We start from the raw sequence: 23,085 nt of genomic DNA, 5'->3' as shown, positions 1-23,085 counted from the left end.
CAAGCAGGGGCTCATTCGTTTCTACATAGAGGCTGACTATGGGAGATGGTCTGTATGCACTACACTAGAGGAGCGCAGGCCTGAGTTATTCACTGGATCCAATTTTTTTTTGGTATGATGGTCTTGCTGAACTGTACACAAAGCATCCATAATCTAAGGATGAACATACCAGAGAGCCATGATTGTGCCGAAGGCATGCTCTATCAGACTCCCAATGCTTCCTTGAGAGCACTTCAATTACGGTATTTACTCGTGTAATGAACCGACTCCCTCCCCTTTTTTCGGTCAGAATTTTTTTTTTTTTTTCACCTTTAGCCTTTTGTAGCTGGTTCCTCAGTTTTCGCGCCATCCCAGCTCAGACCTACCTTGGCAGTGCAGCAAGATGCTGCCCCCCCCATAACATAATTTGTTTGTTTATCTTTTCAGAAGAGCTCCCACCAGAAGGAAGGGCGGGGGGGGGGGGGGGGGGGGGGGGGCGCTGATAACACCACCACTTGTTTATCTTTTGAGGAGAGCTCTGGCAGGGACAGGGGAAAGCGGCAGCACGCTTGGCGAACTTGGCAGACCGCTAAGACGTTGTATGCTGTAAGCTAAGTCACTCGCTTTACGCGCTCGTCACCGTCCTGTGTCTTTTTAACCTGGGGTAAAATGCCCGCCTGACCTGCACTGCAGGGCTGGTGTTCGGAATGTTCCTGTTATCTCCATGCACGCTGGCGTCACCAGCTGCCGCAAAATTGCGTCAAAGTGAACGATGCTAAACTAAACACCAGCCGCACGAATGTGTCCGACCACGCGCGTTTGTTGATGATTGATGATGGAAGGTGGACGGAGGTATGATATGAAATATCAACCCTTCCAAAAAAATCTGTTGAAACTTTTTTTTCCCGCGTAATGAACCCTCCCCCCAAACTGGTGTCAACTTTTCTGGAAAAAAAAGTTGTTTCATTACGCGAGTAAATACGGTATGTTCAGAGATTGTGAGGCTTTCTTTTTCAGCGTGTTTATATGCCGGAGGAATGAGTGTCGAGTTTTTTGTCGAATGCTATACCTTGTTTCTGGAAGTATAATTTCATTTAGGTGCAGGGTGGGATCAATCTGCAAGCCTCTTTTGAGTGAGAAAAGTATGGCAACTGTTTTTGCGGGAAAACTTAAATGCATTTTTATCTGCCAAAATCACTAGTTTGTTCAATGTGAGTTGTATCTGTCTCTCACACGTTGATAAGCTGGAGAATATGCATGCAATTTTAAGGTATAAGCTGGAGAATATGCATGCAATTTAAGGTCATCAACATATACGAAATACATGATGGAGTTTGGAATTATTTTGACGATGGAATTCATTTTCACGACAAAAAGCGTAGTCCTTAAAATACATCCCTGCTGCACCCAATTTTCCTGAATGAAGTTCCTCGAGACAGTTGAACCAAGGTGTACAAGGTGTAGATGAAATGAACATTCAGACAAAAAATCTTCCAAGGAGCTAGTTGAGCATTCTTCCACGGATACCTAGGTCTGCTAGGTCGCGGAGAATCCCAAACCTCCAGGTAGTATCTTAAGCCTTCTACATATCAATCAAAGAAAACTGCTAGACAAGAGTTATTTGTGTGTAAATGCTTCTCATACTGTTTTCGGCGGACGAGACGCTCAGTTGTTGAACACGCTTTCTTGAATCCACATTGGTGGATGTCAAGAAGTCAACGGGATTCAATGACAAACATTAACCTCATATTCAACGCACTTTCGAAACATTTTGCGAGACAGCTCATGAGTGCTATCGGTCTATAACTACCAGGATAGGTTGGTGGATTCTGCTTTTTTCCAAGTTTTCGGTAATTTTTCCAATTTACATATTTTGTTGAAGAATTGTAAAACAGCCTCTATGGCAACTTCGGAGAGGTGGGCCAGCATTTCGTAATGCATTTCATCGGGGCCAGGTGCTGTCTGTTTACCAGCCGACAGAACTTTATGGATTTCTTGAAGAGTAATTAAGTTGTTATAAGGCTCGTTTGAACAGCCACTTCTGAAGTCTGATTTTCAGCTGTGCTTTTGTACTTTAAAAATTAATGTGTGTAGTGTGAGGAACTAGAAACTATTTGTGTGCCTAAGGGATTGTGAATGGGGAGTAAATGCCATTCAGTTTACGGACTTGCTCCCACATTTTTTTTTTATGACTGTTTATGAAAGATATATAGTTTCGCCATGAAATTTTCTCAGCGCACCGATGGATGTGCCTAACTTTGGCTCACAAAGGCTTCCAATATCGGGTGCTGGGCCCTACTGCCCTGCCTGACACTCTTTCTTTGGTATTCTATTCCTTGTGCAAATGGCGCCAGAGGAGCTAGCTCCAGTGGCCCTCCTGTGCCTTTTCCTCACCCACACTAGGACGCACTGCAGTGCGCCCCGTTACCCAGATCTCTGCTCTACATCGCTTCTAATCAGGTTAGAGAGTGGGACCTTGGTGTTGCATTTGGGATAAGAAAGCAAAGCTGAACACGTAGCCTACAGTCCTGCATAGTTTAGTCGTCTTCCCAGGAACCTTCACCTATAAACAACAATTACCTCACTAACTCTGTACTGCACAAAGATGGACAATAATAAAATGCTTGTGGCATCACTTTGCACTGGTTCCCTTGCTATTATCAGCTGCAATCAAGAATAACCAGTGAGTGCCACAATTTTCCCAAAATTTCTAGTAAAAGCTAAACAAGCAAGAGATGCTGATGGGTGGCCACAGTTTAGTTCACATGAAACAAAATGAAGGCTCCAGCGACAAAAACCAGTACTGTATTTACTTGCATAATTTCCACCTACGCATAATTTGCGTACCCCTAATTTTTCACCAGGATTTTTGAAAGAAAAAGAAAAGCATATTTTACGCTCTCTTCTGCACCAGACCACCAGCATGTAAATGAGTGCATGCAAGGCAGGCTTGGGAAGATTGGCGTGGCTGTGTCTCCGTGTGCGGTTGCGAAAGGTGCGATTGGTAAGAGCACGAAATGTGCGCCGTTTAACTGGCTCACTCGTGCTGGCGGTCGCTTTCCCGGATGAACAGTTGCGCATGCACCCAAACCCAAAACAACTAACTGCTTGCTGTTCGGTTTGCCGCTAGTCAGCTGGGCCGCATGCGAGGGCGCTGCTTTATCTGATAGCCTGTTATCTCCTTTCCTCCCTCTGCTGGCTTTGCAATTGTATCATTGCAAGTTTATTGCTTTGAGCTGTGCATGCACCGCCATGCCATCCTAGGAGGAACTACATAACGTGGGGCGGGGCGGGGCGGGGTGGGAGGGGGTATGTTTTATATTTGAAATCAACTTTTTTGTTGGCCAGTGAGGGGTGCCAGATGAGAGGGTCCTTGTGTAGGTGGCCATATATAGTATATATTGCACGTTGTGACCTTTGTAGGGATTTTTAGGACGTGTTCAGAAAATTTCCAGGAGATTTGGGCACCCCCTTTTTGAAGCCCTAATTTAAAGAAAAAAAGTACGCAAATTATGTGAGTAAAGATGGTATAACATACAGCAGCACATCATTTTAACTTTAAACAGGCCATTGCACTAAAGGCATATCTTTATTTGCTGTAATTCCACACACTCATTTCTGCAGACAGCCTTTGACAATTTTCTGCTAAACTTTGACTAGAAATAAGTATAACAACACACCACAAGACAAAATGCAGATGAAAATGCAAAATAATTACATTTCCATTAGCATGATGTTTGAAAGAAAGCTCACATTAGTCAGAACCTCTCTTTACACCACTTAAGTGTCAGCAACTATGTACAAAACAAAACATAAGTAGTTGCTGTGTTCACGTTATACCCCTGTCAACCACGCAAGTGAAGTGCACTTATGAGAAGTGCACTTCGGCATCTTGAGTGACACTTCAGGCTATGCAGTGCTAAATGGGAAAGCAAAGTGCACTCACAGTAAAAAAGAAATGGCAAAAGAAAATGAGTAGAATTTTTGAACAGGTGGATGAAAAAGAAAAAGGACTCTTAAAAATTGATTGCTTGACGTGACAGCGCAAATAAAACGAGCTAAAACAGTTTTCAATAATGAAAAAAAAAGAAATAAAAAAAAGCCAACACCAGCTAAGATTACCCAGAATTTTGACAACTAACAAGATAGCGGCGTGCAGTGGAGTTGCCTCACACCACTTTCCTTTGTTGTGTTACTTTGCTTGTAGCTATAATGAAGAAATCTCTCTTTGTATATACAGTGTTACAGCAAGTAAAATAAACTGTGAGCACTTTTTTATGCACTATACATATTGTGTGTTTGAAGTCACTGCTGGTGAGGCTATGCACTCGGCCCTCAAAGTGTGTTCTGTGAATGCACTCCGACCTGAGTGCACACTTCGCCGAGTGCACTTTTAGCAAGTGACACTTTTCGTAAGTGCACTTTATTTTGTGCACTTGACAGAGTATTACATGCTGAATGAGGGGTAGGACAATAGCAAACATTAAGTAATAAAATATTACGGTTTATAGTTTATGGAGGTTTAACGTCCCAAAGCGACTCAGGCTATGAGAGACGCCGTAGTGAAGGGCTCCAAAAATTTCGACCACCTGGGGTTCTTTAACATGCACTGACATCGCACAGTACACGGGCCTCTGGAACTTCGCCTCCATCGAAATTCGACTGCCGTGGCCGGGATCGAACCTGCGTCTTTCGGGCCGGCAGCCGAGCACCATAACCACTCAGCCACCGCGGCGGCTTTAATAAAATATTACAATAATTTTTACATCTCTGTTCAAAGAAATACAAACTACAAAATGAACTACTATTGTGGCCCCAGAATTTTGGCACATCACTTATGTTTGTGGCTACTAAATTTTTCGGAACGTCTAATGTGTGAGGTTCCACTGATATGCGTGCCGATTGAGACAAAAGGTACCAGTGGAATTTCCAACATGTAAACTGGCCATTAATACACTCCTTGAAGGGGCATAGACATATTATGCATAGTCAACAAGATCCTAATTATTTTTCTTTTTCAGCAACCATGTGAGGATAATAATTGTCAAGCCTGTGAATGACAGCACCAGAGCAGAGATGTTTCTGCTTACTTTCAGTATGGAACTCACACTCTGCTAAATCAGAGAGTTCTTGCATGACATGAAGAAAAAGTGAAGAAGGAGTGCTTGCTGAAAAGTAGTTTAGATGCACACTTGTTTTGAGAGTTACAATGCAAAGGACTAGTCAGAAAAAAAAAAAAAATCCTAAGCTACACAATGGATTTTTGAAAAATCCTCCGCACTTTTGTTCCCTTACATTTTACAAAACTAGGAGTTTGTGATGTCAACAAAAGCTTAGCATGAAAAGGAAGAATAAAACACTGTACACGTACAACACATTAGGCAAATAAATTATGAGAACAGAAACGGAACAGTGTGTATGTATCCAACTGACCTTGAGAGAATCCTGAAGAGACTGGACAACCTGGTTAACCCCTTCCATCGTTGCCCTTTCTCTGTTCAGCATCACGTCATCTGCCCATTCGATGAACCTTGATAAGCTCTGGTAGACTTGGTTGGTCGTAGAGATGAGCACAGAGCTAAACAAGTGTGCACAGCAACGAAACAGCAATGAGAATGGAGTGCTTTCTGCACTTCAGCAAGAGAAAAATAAAAATCAAAACCAATAACCCAGTGTTGTCACGTGGCAATGCATTATCACAACTTAGTGGCAATATGAATGCTATGAAATAAGCAAAAGTTGAACACCAACCACACGATTTTTCACACAGCTGACAACTTGTCACTTATGGCATGCACTTAACATTATACTGTACCCCCAAAAAAGCACTCCAAGCATTAGTTGTAATTCAATGAGACAGCTTAAATATTTAAAAACTTCTCAAGTGTTGAAGATTGCACAGTAAACATGTACACAGTAATGCTGTTACAAGCACTAACCTTACGAAACATGTGGTAAAAAAGCTCCTTTACATTGGAAATGCATATTCTGGTCAAGATTTAATTTTTTTATTGTACTTTAACGCTCAAAGCGAAAATTTAGTCTTTCACATTCCTCATCTTTACTATCAATGCTTGAGCACTATATCAACTTACAACAAGTGAGCAAGTTAGGTTTTTTTCCATTTTTTTCACTTTCTTTTTAAAACAACTTTTCCTCCAGTATTTGAAAGCAAAGCTTAGCCGTAAAAGGTACATAAAATCATACTTTTTGCTTGCAGTTCAAATGTGCTAAGAGTGTAAAACACACAATACGCCACTATGTGCAGACTGAATTCATGCTTCAAAAATTTTTGGTTTTCAGAACGAATCGAAGGACAGCTACATTATTAAAAAGTAATTACAAAGTGCTACAAATAAAAATCGTGGTCCTGACAAACGAATGCGCTCACCGACCATATGTAATAGCGCTGCTGTTTTTAGACAGCAAGTGCAATGTGCCAGTGATTGCAGCGCAGAAAGATTACGCTCACCTCATACTACAGTGAACACAGGAAAGCAGATAGCGTCAATACAACCCTTCGCAAATAAATATAAACTCAAAAGTTAAGAAATACTCACACCAACCAATAATTTATTTTAAGCCCACCATGCCAAGACCAACTCGGTCCCTTCTTCAGGGGTGACTAATCAGGGGTGAGATCAGTCACCGTGAGTTGGTCTCGAAACACTGCGCTTAAAACAAACTATTGCTTGGTTTGAGTATCTCTTAAATTTTATTTCAAACTCAACCAGACTGACTTTCGTCGAACATGTTCTTGTTCAAACAAACTCCAAAATTTATATCAGCATTTTAATCTCAATATAATTTTAATGAGAGTAAACATTTTTCTCCCAACTGGAATTGCACTGCGTTGATTAAACGATAAAGTTAGGTTCTTTTAGTCAAGTTATGTTTCTATAAGAGGGCAAAATATCAAGACACATAGCATCTTGCACTCATTTTGACAGCGCTCCTTCGAGTGATGTCAGTGGGGCAGAGATGGGTCAAAAGACGTGGAGTGGTGTAGCCTTTGTCGGCGAAGAGTTGCAATCTTGAAAAGTTTTTAAATGCAAGGTTTATGCACAGCGCTTGAACTTGACTTTACACCCAAAAAGACCCGTTTTACGAACTTCATGCATTCTTTCATGGTACCACTGAACTTTGCCAGCAGGACAAATAATGCAGTGAGTGACAGGTTTTAACGCCACAGCATTAAGGGTCGCATGCAGCGGAAAACTCGGTGTAATCTGTCGGTATTGTGTCGAGAAACTTTGGATTGGTAGAAAAGGTGGCTATGTCACAAGTGGAGTGGTGAAATTGAAAAGTGATTAAGAAATTGGAAAACTGGTGATTAGAAGGTTGCAACCTGACTCAAACGTCATTAGAACATGTAAGTAAAGCAGGGTTCGGTGGCGCTTCTTTCGCCGACTGGTGAAAAACTTGGGGGTGAACAGAAGGCTTAGTGCCCATAGAAATACATGGAAGCAAAAGTTTTCAAAGCAGTTTTCTGAATTCGCAGTGCACCTGTGATGTCCTCCCTCCATGCAGAACAACCAATTCATCCTATAACAGGCTCTGAAAGTATGTAGTGTCATTTCGAAGGCAATGCATATTTAAAAAACTTACAAAAGAGTGACTTTTGGCTGCGAGCAGGGAATGGGTGTGTGGCCCATAGAAACGTACCGTAAAAACCGGACTACAGGTTGGACCATAATATAGGTCGACCCCCCAACTAACTAATTATAAAAATGAGAAAATATTTTTCAATGGGAAAAGTATTGAAAGACACCCTTACCTTGAAACAAATGTGACTCAACAGGTTGCACAATGGTGACAGTATTTATATTTATTTAAGTGCTGCTCGTATGTACACCCTGCCAATTTTTTAACAGTGTCGCGCGCTCATCGACCCGCGTGTTTGTCAGCACCTTATCATCACAGCACTGCTTTCACGCGGATGCATTCGGCAGCTCCCGGCTGCAACCTGTCCTTCCAATTCTGGATACGCTGCGGTCCGCCCACGAAATGTTCTCTTCTGGTTGCTGCAAGTTGTAATACGCAGCTTCTGCCTCCGCCAGTACCGAATGCTCTTTTCGGATGCTCCAAATTTGCACTGTGCCGCCAGGTTGTCAAGAGCTTCCGCGTACTCAATCTTGTTTTTCTTGAAGGTGACTGTGAATTGGCGTCGGCTTCCGCTCATTTTGAAACAAAATGTGAAAAAGCAGCCTTTAACCAAAATAGCTTTGCAACAACGGAAACTCAAAATGGCAGTGCCACAACGTCGTCGCACCAGCCACACCGCGCTGCTGCTACCGATGGCGATGGTGATGGAGGCTGTTGACTTCAGCCGCCCATTGTTGCAAAACTTCCGTAATTTTTTTTTGCCAGTGACCGGTATATAAGACGGGGGTCGACTTTTCGCCATGGTTTTGTGAAAAAAAGTTCGACCTACATTCTGGTTTTTACAGTATGTAAACAAAACTTTCAGAAATATTTTTCTTGTTTCACAGAGTACTCTTGGAGGCAGTTGCTTGTTAACAGTTGGTGAGCTTTTGAAGAAGAGTGTGACAAAGTACGCTTCCTCATTTCACGCAGAATCGTGCAAGCTTGTCAAGTCCAACATGTTGCCGCGTACGCTGCATTTGCTCACTAACACAGTTCTTCAAGCTACACAGCCTAGACGGCATTACCTGAAAAAGCAGTTCTCAAGCGGCATGAAGCACATGAAAGAGAGCCACGCACTGTAACAGACAGCGGCACAGACGATACCCACAGCCGCCTGCACGGCTTTGGCGTCCGGCAGCGCTGCCTATGTATGTAATCACGGTGCGAGTCGTCTGCTACAGTGCACTGTTCATTTATCGTACTGTTTGGGGACTGTCTTCAAAATAAACCTATCGATGATGTATAGGTAATTCGAACGGCGGTACTTGCGAGGAAACGTAGCCCACGAGGCAGCATGTAGGAGTACACGAGAAGCTTGCTTGATTTGGGGAAACACCCAGCAGGTAGAGCACATTTTAAGGTATGCCCGGCTTCACAAAACACATTTATCGTGGTGTTTTACAAAGATTGCTTCGAAGTGACGTAGCATACTTTGTCACACTTTTCTTCAAATCACTCGCGAACTGTTAACAAACAGAAGAGAAAAATACTTCAGAAAGTTTTGGTTACATGCGATTATATGGGCCGCGTTCCCATTCCGTGCCCGCAGCCGGGAGTCACTCCCATGTGTAGGTGTTCTAAATACACATCACCTTTGAAAAGACGCTACATACGTTCACAGCCTGTTCTAGGATGAATTTGTTTTTTCTGCATGAAGGGAGGACATCACAGGTGCGCTGCAAAATCAGAAAACTGCTTCGAAAATATTTGCTTCCGTGCATTCCTTCCTCCCCCCCCCCCCCCCCCCCCGGTCGTAACTGCCTGCTGAAAACCCCCAGTTTGTTTGTAAACATGGTGTTGGTCTATACAAGGTAAATGAACTGTTCTGAAGAGAAAACTGGGGTAATCAGCTGGGAATCAAACCCTTGACCCTTGATTTGAGAGTCAGACATGCTACCCCTAGGCCATGCAGGCACGTTCGTACGGCTTGGTTAAAGCGAGGATTTATAAAGAGGAAACAGTGTTCATGTCTGTGTGGGCAAGAGGAGCCGCTGACGAGACTCATTAATGCTAACATGTCACACACTTAAGGAGCTTAAATGCCCCATAATTTTTACGGCTTTGCATGGGCAAGCATTTTTCTGTTCCTTACAGTGACGATTTATCAAGGGTGATGACTTACTGATGTCATAAATATAATCACTAATCTTGTGCTAAACATCTACAGAAATATAAATGAACATAAGTGCAAACTCATAAGCTTGAGAAACTGCTCCATCTTTATTTCTTTATTCAAGCATAATTCAGCGTAATGGCTGTCATAACAATACATGCATAATTACTTTTTTTGGCCTGTGAACTAAGCACCTGATAAGGTCTAATGAGTGCCTTACAATTTTCCCCGGTAATCAGGAAACTTATTCAACACAGAAAGCATTTAGCCTTTCGCAGAGTTTATCATGATGGATATCATCCACTGTTATTACTTCAGCAGGAAATTTTAGGCAGAGCATTCTGCTCACAAAAAAGCACCTGAGGAATCGTTCATGAATTCTGCGCCCTGGAAAAAATTATTTGAAAAATGATTTTGGCGATTCAAAACATAAGCATTAATTACAAACTACCGTCAGCCGCTATTACAGTAGGCACAACTGTCATGAACATTTTTCTTTAATAAATTTAGAAAGAAACTTCTTCTTTCTAAATTTATTAAGGAAAAATTCCTCAATTTATATATTGTGTCTTAATGTGATAATGCAATGTGCCTTCAAATGCTGCCAAACTGCAGTATCTGTCGAATTTTTCACTTCTGTCATTTAATGTGTTGCGGGTGAAGACTATGCCTGCGATAAAATATTATACGCTAGCTTCTTGCCCCTAGCTTGGTGGCATTTTATTTTTCTCACTTTACCACATAACATGAACAAATACAATGGGGTCAAAAATTAGAAAAAGGGCTCCCACCTGTGACACTAGGCATTATGACCCTATATGATAAGAAGAGACCCCACAACTGCGGCCCTCATGCTGTCCACAGCATAGCCATGTGCCCAAAAATAAAATAAAATCGAATAGAAAACCTGAATTAGGGTGCTTAGTCCCATGAAATTAGGTCAGCAAGAGTGAACATGGCCACAAGACTAGTGCTCCTCCAAACATTCTAGCCATCTACCTGCCGCAGCGGCTCAGTCGTTACGGTGCTTGACTGCTGACCCGAAAGATGCAGGTTCGATGCCGGCCGCGGCGGTCACATTTCAGTGGATGCGAAATGCTAGAGTCTCGTGTATTGTGTCCCTCATAACCTGAGTTGCTTTGGGACGTTAAACCCTATAAAACCAAAAACAATCAAACTCCTGCACACAGATTCAAATGACATATAGATAACAATACAGCACTGTAGCTAACTTGCATGCAATGATGCTTACCTCTGGTCATTGATGAGGTCTTTCTTGAGAAGTGATATAAGGTGCAAAACATACTCAAGCACAATGCTGGCTGAACCAGGCAAATGCCCCAAGGTGTTCTTCTCAACAGAATCTTGAAAGTATCGCAAGGCATTTGAGATCTGCTTCATGTCGTTGTTCACTTGTGAATCCCCCTGTAAGAGTACAAATGTACATGATAAAGCACAGGATTAAGCTATACTTCCTTAACCTTTGAAAGATGGCAAAGAATCTTTATCAGCAACTCACTTATTTTTAACTCGTATGTGTTATCAGCACCTACATTACCACAGGTGCCAAAGTGCATTTGCAATCAAATCTGCATCTGGTCATCACCTGAATTAAGCCTGCACTCAGCAATTATGAGGCAAAATGGATTAAGCTAAAAAATAAAATTTAAATAGCAGAGAAGTTGAAAACAAATAGTCAATATTCCTTCACAGACTCTTTCTTTTTTAAACACATGCATTGTTTTTTAGGGAGCATTATACAGTTAACAGTGTGCTTTCAAACTGCCCTCAAAACGTTACTGAATTTACAGTTACAAAACACATGAAAAGATGATAGAGCAGCAACTGAAGTGCAGCAAGCAGCTGTAGAGACTTTAAGCTTACGTGTGAAGCATGATTTGAGCTTCAAATCAAGGACTACTATGAGAATCCTTTACCTCGTTCTGGCATAAGCCTAAGCTTGCTGCATATTAAAATTGCAGACCTAAGCACGCTGGACTGCTGCTACACAGCTACAAAAGAACTTCCATTTCATGGGAGACCTTGTGTCTAGCTGTGGTTTAAAGCCGCAGCCTCTTTAATGGCTATAAGATGTCAGTGGTGGGTGACTTAAGACTAGCACAGCCCAAGTTATGAAATAAGCGTGCACTGTGTCACTTCCCCAACTGCATGGCAGTGTTTAATTTACATAGCTTACTTCCCGATGAAACTACTTTCCAACGTTGGGCAAAATGGCCAGTAAAATGTTCAATGAAAACATTCTGGACAACTCAACACAAAAAAGTCTAACAATGTTCTTATTTCATACTGAGACAGCATCGCAGTCCGAAGGAGGGCCAGCTCTATTTTCCTCCAAAGACTAAACAAGTGTTACTGCAACGATTTTACAATGTCACTCAGCCTACTGCAATGGTTTTAAAATGTCACTCAGGTTGTTAGCATATCTAAAAGCTTGCATACATTCAGACGTTTTAACTAATGCATTGTTCCACTGTGATTTCACTGTGGTTCAGCAATGCCATATTGGCGTAAGCGAACAAGGCAAGTGCTTTCTTGACAAGGCTTGCCTTGCTTGGGCTGCCAGCAGGACTTGCTGGGCCAGTGGCTGGAGCATCCAGCTGCTCTGCATCCCGTGCTCGAGGCCTGGCTTTATGTGTCTGCTGTGGGGAGGCGGCTCGACTGGGTGTCCGCATTTGGTGGATCTTCCCCAGGATGTCTTCCTTGAAGGAGCGTGCTCGGCGTGCCAGCCGACTCCCTTTGGCACGGCCCACCTCTGCATGGGAAAAGCCAGTCCACCTGCTTAAACTTTCATGTCCCTACAGCAGAAAAATAAAGACACCTATCTCCAGAGCAGGAAGGACATTTGCCAAGGTATGGCTCATCGAAAGGTAAGAGGAAAAATGTAGACGCCTATCTCCAGAGCAGGAAGGACACTTGCCAAGGTGTGGTTCATCAAAGGGCAAGAGGCAGAGGCAAAATGTTGGACTTCATGTCACGAAAAAATGCACTAACTATACTAACTGACATAATATAGACCGGTAGCGTTACCACATAAGGGTCTCCAATACACATTGAAAGTGTTGCATGCACAAACCAGTACTGGAGAATACAAAATCTGCCGGGTTCTGACAGTGTTATATAGAATGAAATACGATGTGAAAAAATTTCAGGGGACCTTAAAGAAATGTTGATGCATGGAAAAGTTTGCTCACCTGAAATGAGCACACAGCGGCCAATTTCGATCAAATGAAGCAAATATCAAGCATTTAAATGGCTCCTAAAGGCATTTATTTCACATACTGAAAATAAGATTCATTTATTGTGTACTGAGCCCTTTAGATAAAACATGGTAATTTTCTGCTTAACTTTGGTATTTTACATAGGCATTCAAAACATAAAACAGTCTGCCATTTCAAAAAAAAAAAAAGCTGCTGCACTGCTCCATGAAATGTGACTGCCGTCTGGCTACAGCAATGGCTGACTAAGGCAGGTGCACAAGCCAATACACAGGACTACTGCTCAGCTACAAGCCAGCTGCATAGCCAGATCTGCCTAAAAGAAGATACAAAAGTTTCGTAGACAAAAATTGCTGCACATCTGACAAAACGAAGCATTCTGACCTAGATAAGTGCTTTCAAACATGTTCGGTGAACTTGAAGTTGCAGCATGCTAAACTTCATTCAACTTAACCTCATTTGCATTGGACATAACACTGTTTTGGCACAGGATTTTGCAAAAAATTTGTTCACCTGAAAAGTTTGTTTAGGCACATGGTATTTCACTGCATCACTTTTTAGGAATCCCAAGTGTGATAGCATATTTGAGAGGTGGTTGATTCCACTCATTTCACTTCGCATGAGTAAAAGCCACACAGCTGGTCAGACAAGTTATACAGAGCTCTCTAGCACAGCAATGTAAGTCCCTTAGACTTCATTCAAATAACTTTGCCACTGCCAATTGTTACGGTGTAAGTGAGAGCCGAATGAGAAGCAGAAAAAACTAAGGAAATCTTAGTTTGAAACCATATAAATATTAACAAAGAGAAAACCTATTTGTGTAGCAAAAATTGCCTGGCTGGTTGGTTGGTGTGTTGGGTTTAATGACACATAAGCAGCTGAGGCTATCATGCACTAAACACAGGGTTGGAAAGATTGCACTGTTGTGCTGATGAACTACTGGATTTTAAGGTATTAACAGTTTGCTCATGACATTTCATTCTTTTAGGAATCTAACAACTCACGATAAGTCTATTATTGCATTCTCTCCTCTAAGAGTAAGTTGGAGTGGAAAGGAATGTGTTCGTTGTAAGCTACTGTGAAATGCCTTTTTCTTAGTTTCTACAGCTTCCTCAATGAAAGTAAAACATGGGTTATTGTGACCACTTCACCACGTAGTTCAAAAAGAGGAATTCCTTGTTTCACGAGTATGAACCTATGTGTACGGTGCGTATGCCCAATCCGAAGTGACACACGATAACTTCAATAAAACGCTCTTGGTGCTGACAAAGGTGGCACTTAGTAACATGCCTTGTTTTTCCACCATTTTATTTTAACCAGCAACGCCTACAACCAAAGTTTAAATGACAGCAAACCAGGAACATACATAAACATTTAGGCGATTTAGAAATAAGTGCCACATCTTTTATCATTAAGAGCAAAAAACTGCAGAAACTAGGCTCTTTCTTGCAATGCTAAATACTTTCAAACATGCAAATCAGTAGGATTATTTCTGCTGTTTCACAAAAGGGAAGCACCTGTAATATTAGCTGATGTGCCCCCAGTTTTCCATAGTCACACATAAATTTCTTCGTATGTCTTCAGACATGCTAAAGTTGTGAGAAAGAAATGCACGCAAGATAGGGCACTGGACAAACGCTCTATCTTGTGTACAGGACGAGGTACCCTGTCTTGTGTGTGTTGTTTTTTGTGCAACTTTACCACGTCTGAAGAATTACACCAGCCAGGCCAACAACATGTCCTTTGTATGTCCACTATCTATTGCACTAATGTATAGCCTACTAATAGAGACAGACGTGCTTCTATGTAATGTGTGCACAAGCTAAATTTTAAAAACAGCTTTTGATATTAAGCCACTTTATGCCATGGATATAGAAATAAGAGCAATAGAGGTGTACAAGTTGCAGTACTGCTCATGAGCTGTTGTAGAAACTATGCAAATAAACAGTACAAGGAAATATAAGAAGGAATGGGCATGAGAGGTGCTGATTCAAATTACTTAAAATTTTTAAACATTCAAATGCAATGTACACTATGCAGACACCTGATCCTATAGCTTAAACATGACTCACTACATTTCTTTGCCTTCAGCTATAAAAAAACAATGTTACAAATAAAGCAAACATATATGCCAAGTGAGCATGTGTGCAAGCAGATATAGCCGCAGTATACCAGGATGCACGTGGTACAAGTGGAATGAATATAGCGTGTTAGTCAACAATGCTTGCCTATCATCAATAAATTACCGGCCCATTTTACACAGAAAACAAAATATAATTCCAAAAAATGGCATTTGACATCACACCAGCATCAAGGCGCAACAGTTTCATTCAGAAATACCTTTACATTTTTCAAAAACTGGCATTCTCATGGCTGGCGCCCTCCCCTACTTAATCCAATGGCGCAGTGCCTGTTACCCAAAATTTTGGCTTTCCAGAATCACTGTGCTATGTTAGGTGCTTATGGTGATTGTCTCAGCATGCTCACAGCATGAACAAAAACAACAGCAGAGATATCACCTGAGCCATTCGGTATAGCCACATCGAGGATACAGTTTGGTGTCAAAAATAAAACACAATAGAAATAAATAATCTATGCCTATTTTAACGAAATAATAAATAAAAACCTGTGGCTTTAAGCCAGAATTATGACCACCTAGGGCATGTCCTTGCCTGTTGCTATTTCTTTCAACTCTATTTTCTCACTACATTGTCAGGTAGCATTCCCAATTACTATATATGGCACCATGCCAACCCTCAAACAGTCAAAAACCAATCTTGGATGTAATGAGTTCAACCTGTTCACAACATAACATTCAATCCCTGAATGCAGAAAATAATTTTAAACCATACCACGTCATTTTGAAGAATAGTGCATGCAATTCAGCAATTCTTTCCAACAGACCCCTTATCTATGCAGTGAGGGTTATATTCACAGTTTCACTTCCTTTCTTTACATTCTCCACAAACACATATAAAACAGCAGTGACAGCGTACATATCAATGCTGACATATGAATGATGGTACTTTTCTATAAAAACACCCATGGCCAGAATAATTTTGCAGTAATGTAAACACTGTAAACAAGTGTACCAAACACCTAGGCTGAAAAGTTTAAGGAGAGAGTAAAAACTAAAGCACAAGTGTCAACCAAATGAAGGTGGAGACGGAAATTTTGAAGCTGTAGTGTAATATTCCACATGCACTGCAAAAACCTAAAACACTGAGATGAGTTGCCTAACTGCCGCAAGCATCTTCATGAGTTGCCTAACTGCTGCAAGCATCTTCACAGACATAAAATTTCCTCATAATGCATCTATCACTACATGTGTGCCAGGCAACTGCACAGTTGCAATTCACAGATTTAGGACAGCAGCCCACTACAGTGGAAGGATGGTTAAAAAAATTGACAGACGATTACAACAGTTGGCAATGTGAAGTTTGAGCACAGCTCTTCACATGCCACCTGCCACCGCTGGCAGGTGGCGTGTTACGCTGCTAGCCACCATACAGCTATCCATTCTTCCACTTTCATCTCGGCAGCTGGTGTTTCGCTCTGCTACTACCTGTCACCTGTCCCCTCAGGTGACAGGGTGACCTGTCAGGTGGCGTGTGACGCCAACTGCGTCGACTGCACTGACGCATGTTGGCAGGAGGCATGTCACGCTGCTAGCCACACTCGGAGATCTTCCCGTGGAAGCCACCTACGAGGTGGCGTTTAGTTCTGCTACTTGGACAACTGGTTATGTCGACTACGCCGACAATGACGTGGAATGCAGGAACAGGCGCCTAAGAGTTACAGTCTAAAACTTAAAACTAGATACCTTCAGTCTTACATTTTAAACCAAAGGAACAATTTCACAAGCTGTAAAAAGGTAACACCATAGTGATCTCAAATGACAAAAGAACTCATGAACTTAATGTTCACAAGTTTAAACTCCATAACATCCTGTTAAACTCCTGAAATTAGCATTCTGCTCTTGGCATGGGCATCTGCACTATAAAGGATGCACATCTGCTTCATTTTGCCATGACATGGAATTATTAAATTAATTTCAAGCTGCTTTCATGAGAAAGAAACAGCCTCTTTGACCATAACCTGATCTATTTGCATGGGGTGCTAACCATGCCTGCACTTTGGCATGTGCACACCTGCAACTACTGTCTAGAGGCAGTACATCATGCATCGTGTCATGCCAAAATACCCTATTATCGAACCTCAAAATCGAATTACTATTATCGAACCACAAAACTTCCACATAAAAGCAGGAAAAGAACTTATCCCTGTTACTAGCAATGTCTATGCAACAACAAAAACATACAAGTCTACCTTACTAAAAAAAACGCATGCTAGAAATTTCACTACACTCTTTAAGATTAATGAGTTTTTCCCATGACTCTTTCGTTCAGATTGCTCAAATATAGACCAGCCTTTGCCAAAAATATACAGTCCATAGGGTTTGCTTATAAACCATGTAATGGGGCTTTCTCTAGTGCTCCTGGATGTCCCAAGCTCTTGAGGCATAAGGATCAGACTTCGTCCCACCCTTGACACATGCATGACGCTGGCGATACACAAACAGGTCACACTTCATGGCACAAAAGCAAATCCATTGGGCTATATATTTTTGACAAAGGATGTACATCTGGGATGCATCAAGTGACTTAATATAGCAGCACAGCTAAGATAATACTCAGGAACATAAAACCATTTAATTGAGAAACGCTCAACCAAACTCCATTGCAGAAGTGAAATTCAATGAATATCTTAAGCCCCAGGCCAGGGTGAATTTATCTTCAACACTTAAGTTTCTGAGAAACCTGCAAGCTTTCTTTTGTAGCCATAAGGCTGCGCTCAGGTGGACACTAATGAGTAATTACTACTTTATTGATATTCGGTACCTTAGAAATTTTACAAATCGTGCATTGTAAGGACTACCACTAAATAGCTCAGATTGTCAGCTCTTAAGCTCTGGACATAACCCTTCAATAAAGACACTAAAGCGAGTGAAAAAAACCTACATTTGCATACATCTTTCAGAAGTCAATAGGTACTGTCCGACAACACGTGCAATAACAGCCTGTAATCTACATTAGCATGTAACACATTACTATTCATCATGTAACAACAGCATGATAAAAAAAAAAACAGATGATAGGACAAGCATTGTTCTTGTTTAACTAGCACAGTTTTTTCATCAGTATTTTTTGCAGTTCTTGTTATGTGATCAAGTTGCACCAACTTGCCCAGTTTACTTCAATAATCAATGTGATTTAAAGTACAATGTTTTTTATGAACAAGATTATTCAACCTTAGCTAGGCTTAGTAGCTGCAATGATAAGATTTTTACAGAAATTTAGAAAATGTGCTAACTGCTAGCTTTCTAGAACAAATAACTTTTGGCCCTCGAGTGCTTCGCCATTTTTGTGATTTCTGACCACATACTGGTTTTTTACACCAGAACTGGAACATGAGAATGCATAAATCATGCCAGAAACATTAAGGAGCATATTATTTAATGTGTCAAAAATGTGCAACATAACATTTTCAAGTAATGAATACAAAAATGCAGCTTAGAAACGAGGATGTCATTAGTAATGTGCCTTACATGGCAAGAATTTATAAATGGCTCAAAGCAGTTGCCAATTTGACAGGAACTTCTTTTTCTGCCATCACCAAACTGACTTCATATGATCAGCTGGCATGTAAACACTGACACTAACAACCTGGAAAAAATAAACACAACAGATCAGCTACACTGACCCAAAGCAATCTCTGCAAAGCTAGGATGAAGATTTCAACTAGTCTGGTAAAGAACTGGTACCAAGCCAACTTTAAATACAAAAGTATGTTTTAAGAAGAAAGGAAAGGTGCAGAAACTGTTGCACTCTCAGTGAGCACTTGAATGACACTGCAAGGGAAGGGATGAAGGAACCAGTGAAAGGAGACAAAAAGAGTGGCACGTGGAGTGCTCCAAGTTAATTTCGATCACCTAGGGTTCTTTAAACAAACAATTAGCACATAACGCAACTTCAGGTTTACTGTTTCAAGAAAACCTAAAACTGATTTCACTTTAACCTTTCTTGCTTGCTCTGAAAATTAAGTGAAAGTGAGAATGATGCAAGGCTAAAACAAAAATTTTAACTATTTGTTCAATTTGAATTAAATTTTCAGGGTTGATGTATATTAGCACTATAATCACCTTAGCAAAACCTTGTTTTTATTTCTTAAAGGAAGTTATGAATGCTGGATTAGGAAAATAAGTGTGCTTAAGAAAACCATCATTCTGAAAATACTAAACATTTTCTCATTTTCATGTAATAGAGAGCATAAGGAAGGCCTCTATTAATCAACTGTGAAAAGAACTTGCTAGTTTATGGTTATATAAATGAAAAAATGTTCTCTTGAAGGGCGTCAGTTCCTGCTGCAAGACTGCACGTTAAAATCGCTAGAGTTTTTGAGGAGAAAAATAGTAAAAATTACATAAAACATTCCCACAGTTACATTCCTCACATAATTTTGGTCAAGAAAGTGCACTCAAATAATTTCTGCACTGCTGTAATTCAAATAATACTCTTACTAGATAAGCAGTTTAGTGAAGAAACACAAACTGAGAAAAACTGACTTAAAATTTCAAGAATGTGAAAAATAGTTTTTTTTCATCCGCCGTGGTGGCTCAGTGGCCAAGCACTCGGCTGCTGACCCGAAAGACAAGGGTTCAATCCCGGCTAATAATAACAATAATAACAATAATTGGTTTTTTGGGGAAAGTAAATGGCGCAGTATCTGTCTCATATCATTGGACACCTGAACCGCACCACCCTAAGGGAAAGGATAAAGGGGGAGTGAAAGAAGAAAAGAAGAAAGAGGTGCCGTAGTGGACGGATCCGGAATAATTTTGACCACCTGAGGATCCTTAATGTGCACTGACATCGCACAGCACACAGGCACCTTAGCGTTTTGCCTCCATAAAAACGCAGCCGCCGCGGTTTTTATGGAGGCAAATCGTTAAGGCGCCTGTGTGCAGTGCGATGTCAGTGCACGTTAAAGATCCCTAGGTGGTCGAAAGTATTCTGGAGCCCTCCACTATGGCACCTTTTTTGGCCGCGTTTTCATGGAGGCATAATAGAGGCCCGTGTACTGTGCGACGTCAGAGCATGTCAAAGAATCCCAGGTGCCCGAAATTATCCGGAGCCCTCCACTACGGTGTCTCTCATACCCTGAGTCGCTTTGGGATGTTAAACCCCATAAAGTGAACTGAAATATAATTTCAGAAATTACATGTTAAAAAAATCTCCAAAATTTGTTTCAAAACAAAAATTTCACTCAAATTTTTGCCCATTAAGAATCTGCTTTTGTGTACACTATTACTCTCTGCAGCAGCAGTGCTCACATGCATTGGAAAGAGCAAGGAGTGATGGATCCATGAGCATCCATGATGGACCATGAGCATGCTTTGAAAATCGCTATAACGGACAGTTCGAGACACGTGCACTGTACACATCACGAGCACTTCAATAAAATTGATTTTCTTGTTTTCTACTTCACAGGTCGGAATGAAACTATGAGGACAGGTTCTTGCATTGCGCCTTAACTGCTCTATGCTTCAAGTTCAAATAGAATGAAACTACCCGAGTTTATAGTGCACAGTACCATGGCCCATGTGTATCTTTTTATTTGTGGTATTGAGCCAACACAGCGAAAGAAAGATAAACATGAAAACAGGACAAACAAACCAAGAATCCAAACCAACTGGCCTAAGCAACCCTCCTCTTGCATCATCGTGCTAGCTTACATGCAGCACCTGACCTAAAGATGTTACTGAATCGAATTTCTGAAGCTAATCAACTGACTCTTTTGTACATCACAAATGCAGATTACACTTAAAAAGAAGTAAGGGGGACAACAAGCAAAACTTTATCATGAAAATCTGCAACTGCAGCTTAGCACTCATGCAACAAAATAAATATGCTGGTAACCCCTGCTGTAGCATCCCAGTACATTCTACCTTCGCCAAAATCTGCAACACAGCCAGTGAAGAGGAACATTTAAAGCAACATCCATGGCTACTGCAGCGAATCAATGTTTAAGATAATTTCACAGTGAAAGCAGCTACCAAGGGATTGCTGACAAAGTAGACAAATGTGCTTTGTGTTTTCTTTTACACTGTGAGCAATGATGAGTAATGATCACAGTAAACCTGCTTTTTAGAGAATTTTATAAAAACCCACATTCCTTTTCCACTTTATCTTGCTAAGAGATCCGCCACAAGTGTTTAGGCACATTAGAGGAAATGTCTCAAATTGCAACTTTTTGCAAACTTTTAGTCCTTTAGCACAATAAAAAGACATTTCTAGCCCTGCGTTTGATGCATGATAGCCTTACACACTTATGCTCCATAAAATCTAACCTTTCACAACACTCTTCTTACATTCTGAGGGTGTATCTACTCTCTCTTTTCCCTCCTAATCTTTCCCACAAAACAACCTGATAAGCGCTTGTGAGGATGCTAAGCCAAAAAACATACTCAAGAACCACTGGCAGTCACTTGTGAATGTGTTTCATTAATATTACATTGCGCCAACCTATCCAAAGGAAAATTTGAAAGCAAACAAGTCAGTGATTCCGCCGAGAGAAGCATTAATACATGTCCTTCTGGGCGGCCCAAACGACATAGGCTTGCGAATACTTAAAATGAAGAACGGAAACATTCACCGCAGTGGCATTTATTTGCGGCAAAATCCAGCGAACTTATCTCTACGATCACTCTCGCGATTTAAACCGTCAAGAAACAACCGGTCGCCACACGCCGAGTCGGGACTATAATTAAGTTAATTAGGTCGCTAGCTCGCACGCTGACGTATGTGCGACTATTTACGCAGATGCATGAAACAAAAAAGGATGACTTCGGTAGTCGCTGACAACGTCGGGAAGTTTTTGTCACTGATATGAGTAATTCGCGCCAAGAGCATGCTCGAGTTCCCGCTTTCGCCAGTGATAACCTCACAGACGTCAAGATGCGGAATAACGAGGGCATGCATCGCCGAGACCGTTTAATTTGCTACCCATTGAGTTGAAACCAGAAACTGGCGCCTGTCGGCAGCGTGAATACCACAGCCACTTCGGTAGCATTCTTGCTGTGATTCACCTTCCTGTAGAACGCGAATTTTGCGTGGGTTAGATACGCTCCGAACGCTCTCGAGTTGCATGTAAAAAACGGGTGGAGCTACGCGACGTACAAGACGTACGAAGATGGGAGAGAAACGTGAACGCTTTAAAAAAAAAGCAATAAAGCACACGCACAACAGACGATCACGAAACGCGCAGTGTGATCGAATATGTAAACACAAGGAGTAACAGGCACCCGATCGACGAAGTCCTCTGGAGCCAAGTTCACACAAAACTTCACTTAAAGTCAGCATACCACATTTCGCGCAAGTTGGTAGCTTCAAAATACGACAGCGAGTAGCACAAAGGCACGAGAAAATATTGGTACAGTAAAATGCACGCTAGCTTCTAGTTTCACATGAATATCGCTAACAGTGATGCTCACCATGCTTGTCTGGTTTCTTTGACATGGCTCACCAGTCCAATCTTCACCGGCATTTTAACACAATGAAAGTTTTTGGAGACCTATAACAAAACCTCTTCTAACAAGAATTTCCATCGTGTTAAAAACTATAAGCATACCCTCCGTCGTCCACTATCGTCCCTTAACAACTTCAACACTACAGCGCTACAGCTACAGCCTCGGCTCACGCCAGCGCCTCCTCGCACAGACGAAAGAACCCATTGTTGTGAGGCGCAATCCGCGATCGACGGCTGACGGCTCGCTGCTCGGTCACTCGGTAGCCGTAGTTGCCTGATACTCTGCACTGGGGAACGGGCAGTGGAGAAAAAAGAGGGTCACGATGGGGGGTGGTGATGATGGGAGGCGGCAGATGAAAAAATACATTAAAAAATGCACACTTTCTAACATCACAAACGCGAGGCAAGGCCCGTGTTGCTTAAAAAGCGTGAGAGCGCTCGCGTTGTCTGTACAGTTTTCAAACTATCTGGCCAAGCGCCGAGGGTCAAATCCTCCGAGAGGGGCCTTGTGTCCATAGACCT

The 23,085-nt window shown here is 41.6% G+C and overlaps 1 protein-coding gene across 3 annotated transcripts in view; it reads right to left on the bottom strand.

Moving 5' to 3' along the window:
* LOC144114902 (rap guanine nucleotide exchange factor 1-like) overlaps positions 1 to 22,756 on the bottom strand; it is a 79,510-nt gene extending 56,754 nt beyond the window's left edge. The window contains exons 1-4 of one of the 3 annotated variants that reach the window (XM_077648919.1): positions 22,529 to 22,756; positions 12,307 to 12,512; positions 10,992 to 11,164; positions 5,413 to 5,557 (exon numbers count right to left, since the gene is read on the bottom strand). In XM_077648919.1, coding sequence (XP_077505045.1) covers positions 5,413 to 5,557; positions 10,992 to 11,164; positions 12,307 to 12,512; positions 22,529 to 22,553 — 549 coding nt within the window. In that variant the 5' untranslated portion in view covers positions 22,554 to 22,756. The remainder of the gene's footprint in view (positions 1 to 5,412; positions 5,558 to 10,991; positions 11,165 to 12,306; positions 12,513 to 22,528) is intronic. The other 2 variants (XM_077648918.1, XM_077648917.1) reach the window with 2 other exon arrangements.
* Positions 22,757 to 23,085: the final 329 nt, after the last annotated feature.

Source organism: Amblyomma americanum, chromosome 1, assembly GCF_052857255.1.
Source record: "Amblyomma americanum isolate KBUSLIRL-KWMA chromosome 1, ASM5285725v1, whole genome shotgun sequence".
Taxonomy (NCBI): domain Eukaryota; kingdom Metazoa; phylum Arthropoda; class Arachnida; order Ixodida; family Ixodidae; genus Amblyomma; species Amblyomma americanum.
The sequence above is the reverse complement of the archived record's forward strand: the minus strand, read 5'-3'. Positions and strand labels throughout refer to the sequence as shown.